Source organism: Pinus tabuliformis, chromosome 3_2 (genome assembly GCF_031772625.1).
Source record: "Pinus tabuliformis cultivar Carrire ecotype Pingquan chromosome 3_2, CPIR1, whole genome shotgun sequence".
NCBI lineage: Eukaryota > Viridiplantae > Streptophyta > Pinopsida > Pinales > Pinaceae > Pinus > Pinus tabuliformis.
The window spans coordinates 803385532-803397401 of record NC_142302.1 but is presented as its reverse complement, the minus strand read 5'-3'; the positions used below and the strand labels follow the sequence as shown (position 1 = coordinate 803397401).

The following is an 11870-nucleotide window of genomic DNA, read 5'->3' as shown; positions in this document are numbered from 1 at the left end:
AAGGAAAAATGTACGCACATCATATTTGTGCCATTGTGAGAGTTGTAAAATTTTCAAGTCCCTCCTTTTCGTATGCATTCTTGGTGAGAAAGACATTTTACAATCTATTTATTTGATATGTTTTTATAAAAGTATCATACGTCTAAAGTTTAATTTTTGTAAATAATTATAATTATAGTGTTAATTTAAATTATATTAGAGTTTTATAGTTAAATATTTTATTTTCATATAATGTATTGAGTAAAAATTTTGTAAAAAAAAAAAAATAGTTAGAGTAATATGAGTCACATTTCTTATATATTGAGTTTTTGTGATATTTATAAAAATATTGTTTTTATGATGAATCACACTTGTTGGCTCGAAAAGTATAGGCCAAAAATTTCTCTTATGTAATTTCTACCAAAAAAACTTCGCTTAATATTATTCTTAGTAAAATAATAAAAATCATAATGACAACTATAATTACCTACTAAATTAAATGCACTCATTCATACTAAAAATCTCCCATCAAATTACTTCTTTCCATATAAAACAATCTAATACATTAATTAATTAATTAATTAATTTATATATAGATAGATAGATATAATCAATTATGATAAAACAATTTAATTAATTAATATATATCGGGCGTCATATCAACATTAGAATCTAAGTTTGATTTTATTTCACTGGTATCGAGTCTGCTAAGTCCTTTCATCGACGAAAACAATCAACACTCTGCCCCACGCACCATTTCAATACCAGATTCCAAAATCAATTTGAATTGTATTGAGTCATTTCAATATCAGATTCCAAAATCAATTTCAATTGTATTGAGTCATTCTCAAGCTGCTAATCTTAAATATTTTGAGTAAAATAATGATCAATCTTTTATAAATTTAAAAATATTTTTAAAAGTTAATATAAATTTTTTAATTTTTTTTTTTTAACTTTTGTGTTGTATTAATAGTTTAGGGTGAATAACAAATATGAAAAAAAAAACCAAAATAAGAGTTAGATATTTAATAATGTTTGATTAGTCAATGAGTATGGATTACATTATAATTAAAACTTCAATTAATTACTTTTTTAATAGGTTTTTATGATAAACTCAAATTAATAATTTTAATTTATATTTAGTTTTGGTTGATTAAATAATATAAAATTTTAATTTTTTGTGATGAATTAATAGTTAATAGTGAATAATAAATATAAAAAAATTAAATATTTAATAATGTTTGATTAGGTAATGAGTATTGATTACATCATAACTAAAAATTCAACTAATTATTTTTCTAATTAGTTTTTATGATTAATTCAAACCAATAATTTTAATTTAGATTTATTTTTGGTTAATTAAATAAAATCATCTCGAAACGACCAAAAGCTAAAATATCATTATTCTAATGAGCTCTTACGATAAATTCAAATCAATAATTTGTGATAAATAATTATTTTTTCTCTTCTTCTTCCACCAAAACCAAAGGCCATCAATTTTGACCAACTAGTTCCACGTTAATTTTTAAAATCATAAAACATATTTATTTTTAATTATCAAAGCAAACAGTCATCATTTCCACATCTCAACTCAATCTCTCAATATTGACCATAAACACACACAAACAAATCTGAGAGAAAAAATCAATTATGCTACTTGAAGGTTTTTTTCCCCTCTCTAAATGATCGTCTCCCTCATTCAAGTCTGCCTTGACAGTAAAGTTGATTTCAATGGTAATGAGTATTGGCTGGACTGATGGCAGAACTTGCTCATTTTCAACTTCTGCTTATAATGGCGGCCATCATGATTGCAGTCGGTGTTGCAGCCGACGATCCCCAGTCTAAATTGGTGGGCAAAGGGTGCAGCCCCCACATGTATGTTAATGCTACAGCGTTTACAGACAATCTCGATAATGTTTTGCAATCCCTCTTTTTAAATCTCTCTGCAGATGGCTTCGCTACTTCAATGCAAATCGATCCTGGCAAAACGGATCCTGTCTATGGTCTTGCTGTGTGCCGCAAGTATTTGAACGCAAACGAGTGTTCCCAGTGCGTGAAGGAAGCGGCGGGACATGCAAAAGCACTGTGTCGTGAAGCTAATGGTGCTCGGATTCATTTGGACGGTGTTGGGGATTTTTCTGATAAATCCCAAAAACAAAGAAAATAAATTCCACAGAGGCAATGTTCTGTTTTTACCTTTTCAGGATCTTTTGTGCACAGGGAAGCTTTAAAAAAAAATTACTGAGGAACAGAGTATTTCACCACCATAAAAACATTTCTATTCATTAAAATATATGCCTGATACACATTCATCCTCTTTGCTGAGAGGGATTTACCACAAAAAAAAATTCAACCATCAAACAACGAAATCTGTCTCCTCCTGAGAATTCACTGTGCTGGGTAAAATTCTCATCTACATTCACTGCTGTGAAAACATTTACTTACTGGTGTAAAAACCTTCTTTTACATACTGCTGTAAAAACATTTTACTTACTGGTAAAAAAAACAACAACAGATCTATGCACTGCTGTGCAATATCTTCCCCTGCTTCACATGCGCTCCCCTGTTTTTCATGAGCTGCGTGCAACAAAAAAAAAAAGGTTTTTCGCTGCTCCCGTTTTTTAATGGTCAACGCAACAACATAGAGCACATTTCACGTGGCTCATATATATGAAAAACTTAATACAAAACATACCTATTAAAACATACAACGAACACACATAAAAAAAACTTTACGTGCCGTATATAAAACTTAAGTATTCACCTACTTTCTACGAATAAGGAGAAATTCATTAAATGTCTTCATGGAGAAAGTCTGCAGTCAACCAAGCTTGTATTTTACTCCACGCAACATTAACTTGATGCAGGCCCGTATGCAGCTTCAGGCGATCGATGGCGGAGAGCGCGGGAGCAAATCTGACGGTGGAGGAGAATATCGGAAGGCATTACATAACTGAACAATAACTCCCGAAAAATTACGTTGGCTGACGTATGGGGAGAGCCACACGTGTGCACCAAATTTTATCGGAATCAAAAATACGGAAACCACTTTCACGCAAAAGCGGTCCGATATGCATAAAATGGTTTATGGTTTTGCTGAGCGGTTTTTGGGCGTTGTGCATCAGCGCAGATTAAATTACATATTCAACAGACGGTTGTCTTCTCCGCTATGAGAATAATACCTTTTATAGTCAGGATGTGGACGGTGGGAACTATGTTTATTGTGCCGCAATAAATTCCAGCGATCCACAGACATTCCTTGAAAGAGCCAAGGACTTGTCCACGCAACTCATAACCAACGCTTCTAAAAATAATGGTTATGCCGTTGGATCCATTGATGGCTCCTTATATGGTCTCGCTCAGTGTTGGCCTTCACTGAGCAACCTTAGTTGCCAAGCATGCTTGATGCAAGCTCAGACTCGGATACTCACATGCCCTCCAATGTTCGAAGGTCGAGGTCTCGAGGCGGGCTGTTTTATGCGCTACTCAACTTATAAGGTATAATATCAAAAGTGCCTCTTGTGAGTCTGTTCAATTATATGGATTATTTGCAGATGGATTCTAATGATTTAGACGAGCAGGGAAGACTTCCGGATGGGAGGGAAGTTGCGATTAAAAAACTGAATGGAAGGCATCAGACTACTCAAGCCGCACAGGAGTTTCTCACAGAAGCGACGCTCATCAGCAGCGTCCGTCACCGTAATCTTGTTCGTTTGTTTGGATGTTGCACGCGAGGGCATGAATGCTTGCTGGTTTATGAATTTATGTCAAATAACAGTCTTGACAAGCATTTGTTTGGTAAGCTGTTCTCATTAAAGCTGTGGTTTTAGCGATTCAAGTTGTTTGTTAAAAAAAAAATTGTATTGGTTCAATTACATGTATTGAAGCATTCAAATATTATCTGTATTGAAGCTTGCAAATATTTTTTTGGAGATCTACAGGAGAGATAAGGAATCCTTTGAGTTGGGAAAATCGTTTAAAGATTATAGAGGGCACAGCTCGAGGCCTTGCATATCTCCACGATGCTAATGAGCGCATTATACACAGAGATATCAAATGTGCAAATATACTTTTAGATGAGAGATTTCATCCCAAAATAGCAGATTTGGATTGGCTAGATTCTTCCCGTATGACCAAACCCATGTTTCTACCAGCAGATTCGGAGGAACAAGGTAAGTTGTGCAATCCATTTATTAATTTCTCTCAGAAACTCCTCTTTATAAGGAGTCTCACAGCATTGTTCCTTCCATGAATTTATTATGAGGCAAAGGCTACGCTGCTCCAGAGTATGCCGTCCATGGGCAATTATCAGAAAAAGCTGACGTTTATAGTTATGGGATTGTTGTTCTTGAGATTGTGAGTGGGAGAAAGTGCTTGGATTATAGACTGCCAGAGCCTGTGCAGATTCTTCTCCAATGGGTGCGTCTCTGTCTCTGTTTGAAAGAATCTTTTATCAGATAATTTGGTTTGAGTATTACAGGAAAATTATTTTGCATAAAATTTCAGAGTAGAAACTTGATGATGGTGCAGGCTCGGAATAAGTACGAACAGGATGAAGCTTTGGATATTGTTGATTCAACAGTAGAGGGACAGTACTCAAGAGAACAGGTACTCAACGCTCTTCGACGCGGCCAGCGATGTCACGGATGCTAAACAACGATGGCGATATTCCAGTCCAACCTACGCAGCCAGATTTCATAGATAAGGCCACAACAAGCAGGCCTACGAATTCCAATGCCACCTCTAACTCTGAATCATCGGCACCTGATCCATCTCACGGCTCAATAACCGTGTCTTTATGCCCTCGTTAGTGTGTAACGTATTTAGCATTTTACAGCAACTCTCACTAAAGCCAGCAAGTGCACCAACAGCTATAGGAAACCCAGAAGTTAAAGCGTCAGATGCATAGTATGCTTTTCATTGTTCAATTCGATGCAGAGTATAGATATATAACTTGAATGAGTTTAATTCAAAGATTCTTTGTTTATTATTCCGTGCCACAGCATCGACACTTGTAATAAATGCAGTAGATTTTGAAAAAACTGTGGAATTTGCTATAGTTTATTATAATGTTTTGTAAAATGCATTGTTTATGAGAAGATCGTACATAAAACAATTGATTTCAGTGTCCTTCATAAATGAAATTTCAATCTTTTAGTTGGTGAAGTATTTGAAAAGTGAGAAATGTCAAGTAAATAAATAAATATTTTTATTTTAAAAGTATTAAAAAAGTGATTTAGTACGTGTATTGTGTATTAGTATTTATATGAAAAAATATATTTGAAAGTAATAATAAAAAGCATCACATTTGTTTTACGTTTTGTAAAATTTACCAATAACATCGTGATAAAATAACATGTTTATTTGAGATTATGTGTTATTGTTAATAAAAATATTATTTTAAGAAGAATATTGATGATAATATTTTTCTATTAGATTTAATTAAAATAAAAAATTTAATTAAAAGAAAATTAAGTGGCACTCAACATCGAAGTTTAATTAAATAAATTTGTATTCTAGGTATTTAATAACATTAATTATCAAATCCCAGTGTTGATTTGCAACAATATTAACACATTTTGAACATTTATTATATCTTCTCTATTGTACCTTAAATATTTAATATATCTCCTCTATTGTAGAGGGGACATTTTGAAATTCATGCTTTAAAATTTGGCATTCAGAAGTGGAGGTGCATTTGCTGGGTTAGTCATCTAACACTCTGCAAAAAGATGTAAAACTCATTAGTCATTTAACATCATCCGAAGAGTTGTGAAACTTGTTATGATGTGGAGTTGTAGAAAAATGTGAAGAAGAAAATTACAGAGATTAAAGTCTATGAAGTCGTTAAAAAAAAAGAAAGATATAGATGAATGAGACTGTTAAGTACATATTTTTTTGTTTGCAAAGAAATTATTTTTAATGTGTTTCAAGTCGAATAATATTTTGTTGGTTTTTTTGTGCTTTGTTATTCCTCTGTTTACATGCATTTGTTAGTTTGTGTGTTTCAACTTACATGTATTTGGTTGGCTTAGCAATTTGTCTTTGTTTGTTTGTGTTTAAAGTTGTATGCATTTGGTGGGATTAATAGTGTAATTCCATGAATTATGAAGCAACAATTTAGTTAATAGTAATACAATAGCATAAAATAAGAAGCAAGAATTTAGTTGACATTAATACAATATAGTCAGAGTCTAAGTGACCTTACTAGTAGATCTTATTGTTTGTCATGATATGTGTCGTGTGATTGTTGTATATATCTAAATAGAGTTACAGTGATCAATGATTTATGTCGTGTGATTGTTGTATATATCTAAATAGAGTTACAATGATCAATGATTTACCACCTAGAACTTCTCATAAAAGAATGCAATCATTTTTTGGAAAAATAAATTTTATGAGAAATTTTAGGTTAAATTATCTCTTAATTGTTATTATAATTAACAAACTATGAAAAACTAATCATAATTTTTAATGGATTTAAAAAAAATTAAACAAGTAATATCAACAACCTGGTGCTGGGAAATTTGGATTTTGAAGGAGATTTCATACTTTATTCCTTCCTTTGAGAGAAACCATCACCACCCTTCTGCTTAAAAGTATATGATAGGATAGGAACTACCAAATTCATTCGTGAGTAAAAGAATACATGATTATGATTTGAAAAATTTAGATTTGGAAAAGCAAGCTTATGTTGTGGAAAAAACAATTGCTCACTTTAGAACTTATATCATCTCAACCCAGGTTATTACTTCAATACTAAATCTCCCTATTTAGACTATGCTCAACTGTTATTGACTCAATACTAAATCTTCCTGTTTAGACTATGCTAAACTGTTATTGCCTCAATACTAAATCTGCTTGTTTAGACTATGCTCAACCAATAGTTCAAATAAAGAAAATGGGAAACTTGATTAACAAGCTATAAAAATACAATATTGAGCGCAATATAATTACAAGTATTGAAGTTTTAAATATCATTCTCATAGATTATGAAGAAAATCTTATTATTATTCTTGCCCCAAGCAGATATAAGGTATTGATATTTACTTTGATATTTAATTAGTTGTTAATTCACTGCTAGTTGACAAAAAAAAAATTAAATCAATTAAACAAAATTAACATTACAATGTTTGATTTGATTTTTATTTATTAATACATTAATTTAATTATTTTCATTTCTATTGGTTAGAGTCTTATTGGGATATCATTACAATTCGTATCGTCCCAGCCACTTGTCAACACATTAATTCATCAGTTTTCAGCGGGTAATTTATTAGTTCAACAAAACATAAAGTCGTAGTCTAACGAGTCCGAAGAATTGCTCGGAAAGTTATGGAAATTCCGGTTATATTTAGAGAAAATTCGGCAAGGATTTTTGTAAATCCAAGTTATAATTGTTAAACTTCAAAATTTTAGGTGTACGTTTTTTCTAGTGCTGAATCAATTTCGACCATTAAAAACACGATTCAAACACTGCCTTTACAAGATTTTTTGAATTTTTTTTGCTTGATTCCAGCCACTTTATTTCTCCGCCTCGGTAGACGACTCCAAACATAAACAGTGGTGAATGTGTGGCATAAACTCTTGATCGCACAATAACCCAAATTGATTTAGTCCTATTTCAAATTAATATGTCAAATTCGCTGGTCAAGCACCTGCTTCTATAGGCGCTAGTATAATTTGTAAGGAGTCGTCTACCAAAGCGGAGGAATTGCCAGGAGGGCCAAAAGTGGTCGGAATTCAGGCAAAAAAGTTTCAAAAAATCTTGTAGAGGCAGTGTTTGCATCTTGTTTTTGATGGTGGAAAGGGATTCAACACCATCAACAATGTCTAACACACCTAAATTTTTGAAGTTTAACAACTATAACTTGGATTTACAAAAATCTTTGACAGATTTTCCCTAAATATAACCGAAATTTCCATAACTTTCCCGACAATTCCTCTGACTATTTAGACTGGGACACTTTATAATCCTCACATTCTCAACGATAGTTGGAATATCCGGAGAGGTTTTTCTTATATCGAAACTCCACTTTTCGGAAATTTATGGGAAACTGTAATGACCGGCACTGACAAGCAGGCAGATTCTCCTACTGCGCTGAATTTCTGTAACCTATGAAGTATCCACTACACTGTCGTAGATTCATCTTTATCTGCGTTCATTTAATTTGCTTTTCAACTTTCAACGCATCCGGAGACGAGAATACAGAGCACGCAGCCTGTGCCCTCTTATTCATCGACAGCCCACAATATGAACCTAAAATAACTTTAATAAAATATAGTGATGTAAAGAATATACATAAGGTTGTTAAAAAATTGATATTAAATGTTCTAAAATATTTTAAAAATGCTCTTACTATTAAGATAATTATAATATTTTGGTATATATTTTAGTGCCTTAAAGCTAAAGGAATTATTTTTTTTTGTAATTATTAGCTTATATTTGTAATGAACATGCATATCACTAATTTACTTTTGTTGTTGTTTTTGTTTCAGATTAGGGGAATTCGTCATCAAAATTAGTGGCCAAATTGTCAGTCAGCATTGGCGGAGCAGTGTTGGTTGCGGTGGTGTGTTTCGTACTGTTATGTCGACGAAGTAGACAATGGAAGAGTTACTCTCGACCAGGTGATTTCTCATCATTATTAGGGCTTCCAAACTACATTTTCCAGATTTCTTTGACTTGGTCTTATTTAATCGTTGTGAGAAATACTGTGTGCAGATGACAACCTAACTGCGGTTAAGGAAAGCTTTGAGGTTTTCGATTAAGAGGTTCTGAAAAATTCTACCGGGAACTTTGAAAGAAACAATGTAATTGGCAGAGGAGGATTTGGTGAAGTTTATAAGGTATAATATCAAAAGTGCCTTTTGTGAGTCTGTTCAATTATATGGATTATTTGCAGATGGATTCTAATGATTTAGACGAGCAGGGAAGTCTTCCGGATGGGAGGGAAGTTGCCATTAAAAAACTGAATGGAAGGCATCAGACTACTCAAGCCGCACAGGAGTTTCTCACAGAAGCGAGGCTCATCAGCAGCGTCCGTCACCGTAATCTTGTTCGTTTGTTTGGATGTTGCACGCGAGGGCATGAACGCTTGCTGGTTTATGAATTTATGTCAAATAACACTCTTGACAAGCATTTGTTTGGTAAGTTGTTCTCATTAAAGCTGTGGTTTTAGCGATTCAAGTTGTTCGTTAAAAAAAAATTGTATTGGTTCAATTACATGTATTGAAGCATTCAAATATTATCTGTATTGAAGCTTGCAAATATTTTTTTCGAGATCTACAGGAGAGATAAGGAATCCTTTGAGTTGGGAAAAACGTTTAAAGATAATAGAGGGCACAGCTCGGGGCCTTGCATATCTCCACGAGGATGCTAATGAGCGCATTATACACAGAGATATCAAATGTGCAAATATACTTTTAGACGAGAGATTTCATCCCAAAATAGCAGATTTTGGATTGGCTAGATTCTTTCCGTATGACCAAACCCATGTTTCTACTAGCGGATTCGGAGGAACAAGGTAAGTTGTGCAATCCATTTATTAATTTCTCTCAGAAGCTCCTCTTTATAAGGAGTCTCACAGCATTGTTCCTTCCATGAATTTATTATGAGGCAGAGGCTACGCTGCTCCAGAGTATGCCGTCCATGGGCAATTATCAGAAAAAGCTGACGTTTATAGTTATGGGATTGTTGTTCTTGAGATTGTGAGTGGGAGAAAGTGCTTGGATTATAGACTGCCAGAGCCTGTACAGATTCTTCTCCAATGGGTGCATCTCTGTCTCTGTTTGAAAGAATCTTTTATCAGATAATTTGGTTTGAGTATTACAGGAAAATTATTTTGCATAAAATTTCAGTGTAGAAACTTGATGATGGTGCAGGCTTGGAATAAGTACGAACAGGATGAAGCTTTGGATATTGTTGATTCAACAGTAGAGGGACAGTACTCAAGAGAACAGGTGCTCAAAATAATCTCAATTGCATTTCTTTGTACTCAAGGCTCTTCGACGCGGCCAGCGATGTCACATGTTTTAAGGATGCTAAACGACGATGGCGATATTCCAGTCCAACCTACGCAGCCAGATTTCATAGATAACGCCACAACAAGCAGGCCTACGAATTCCAATGCCACCTCTAACTCTGAATCATCGGCACCTGATCCATCTCACGGCTCAATAATTAGTGTGTAACGTATTTAGCATTTTACAGCAACTCTCACTCAAGCCAGCAAGTGCACCAACAGCTATAGGAAACCCAGAAGTTAAAGCGTCAGATGCATAGTATGCTTTTCATTGTTCAATTCGATGCAGAGATATAGAGAAAGGTTAATGAGTTTGATTTAAAGATTCTTTGTTTATTATTCCGTGCCACAGCATCGACACTTCTAATAAATGCAGTAGATTTTGAAAAAATTGCGGAATTTGCTATAGTTTACTATAATGTTTTGTAAATTGCATTGTTTATGAGAAGATCGTACCTAAAACAATTGATTTCCGTGTCCTTCATAAATGAAATTTCAATCTTTTAGTTGGTGAAGTATTTGAAAAGTGAGAAATGTCAAGTAAATAAAACAAATAAATAAATATTTTTATTTCAAAAATATAAAAAATGTGAAGTGATTTATTATAATTGTATTGTGTATTAGTATTTATATGGAAAAATATTTTTGAAAGTAATAATAAAGAGCATAACATGTGTTTTGTAAAATTTACAAATGACATTTTGATAAAATGATATGTTTATTTGAGTATATGTGTTATTGTTAATAAAAAAATATTATTTTAAGAACATTCATAATAACATTTTTCTATAAGAATTAATTAAAATCAAAATTTAATTAAAAGAAAATTAAGTGGTACTGAACATCTAAGTTTAATTAAATAAATTTGTATTCTAGGCATTTAATAACATTAATTATCAAATCTCAGTGTTGATTTGCAACAATATTAACACACTTTGAACATTTATTATATCTTTTCTATTGTACCTTAAACATTTAATATATCTCCCTTATTGTAGAGGGGACATTTTGAGATTCATGCTTTAAAATTTGGCATTGAGAAGTGGAGGTGCATTTGCTGGGTCCATTAGTCATCTAACATTCTGCAAAAAGATGTAAAACTCTAGTCATTTAACATCATACCAAGACTTGTGAAACTTGTTATGATGTGGAGTTGTAGAAAAATGTGAAGAAGAAAATTACAGAGATTAAAGTCTATGAAGTGGTTAAAAAAAAAGAAAGATATAGATGAATGAGACTATTAAGTACATAATTTTTTGTTTGCAAAGAAATTATTTTTAATGTTTTTCAAGTCGAATAATATTTTGTTGGTTTTTTGTGCTTTGGTTTTTTTGTACTTTGTTATTCCTCTATTACATGCATTTGTTAGTTTGTGTGTTTCAACTTACATGTATTTGGTTGGCTTAGCAATTTGTCTTTGTTTGTTTGTGTTTCAAGTTGTATGCATTTGGTGGGATTAATAATCTAATTCCATGAACTATGAAGCAACAATTTAGTTAATAGTAATACAATAGCATAAAATATGAAGCAAGAATTTAGTTCACATTAATACAATATAGTCAGAGTCTAAGTGACCTTACTAGTAGGTCTGATTCTTTGTCATGATATGTGTCATGTGATTGTTGTATATATCGAAATAGAGTTACAGTGATCAATGATTTACCACCTCGAACTTCTCATAAAAGAATGCAATCATTTTTTGGAAAAATAAATTTTATGAGAAAATTTAGATTAAATTATCTCTTAATTGTTATTATAATTAACAAACTATTAAAAGCTAAAAATAATTTTTAATGGATATATCAACAACCTGGTGCTAGGAAATGTGGATTTTGAACGAGATTTCATACTTTATTCCTTTGTTTG

General features: G+C 32.6%; 1 protein-coding gene across 1 annotated transcript; it reads left to right on the top strand.

The window, feature by feature from the left end:
- The first annotated feature begins 1735 nt into the window (after nucleotides 1-1735).
- On the top strand, nucleotides 1736-10173 carry LOC149183025 (cysteine-rich receptor-like protein kinase 2). Its single transcript, XM_089414783.1, has 10 exons — nucleotides 1736-2104; nucleotides 3534-3777; nucleotides 3921-4151; nucleotides 4250-4398; nucleotides 4510-4587; nucleotides 8755-8829; nucleotides 8913-9129; nucleotides 9272-9506; nucleotides 9603-9753; nucleotides 9865-10173. The coding sequence occupies exons 1-10, from the start codon at nucleotides 1736-1738 to the stop codon at nucleotides 10171-10173; spliced, it is 2058 nt and encodes a 685-aa protein (XP_089270909.1).
- The last annotated feature ends 1697 nt before the right edge of the window (nucleotides 10174-11870 follow it).

Excerpts from the sequence above, each read along its gene's own strand:
- LOC149183025 (XM_089414783.1), top strand. The coding sequence starts at position 1,736 with ATGGCAGAACTTGCTCATTTTCAACTTCTGCTTATAATGGCGGCCATC. Across the intron at positions 3,778-3,920 it reads TCTTGACAAGCATTTGTTTG|GAGAGATAAGGAATCCTTTG; the intron begins GTAAGCTGTTCT and ends GGAGATCTACAG. Across the intron at positions 9,507-9,602 it reads AGCGGATTCGGAGGAACAAG|AGGCTACGCTGCTCCAGAGT; the intron begins GTAAGTTGTGCA and ends ATTATGAGGCAG.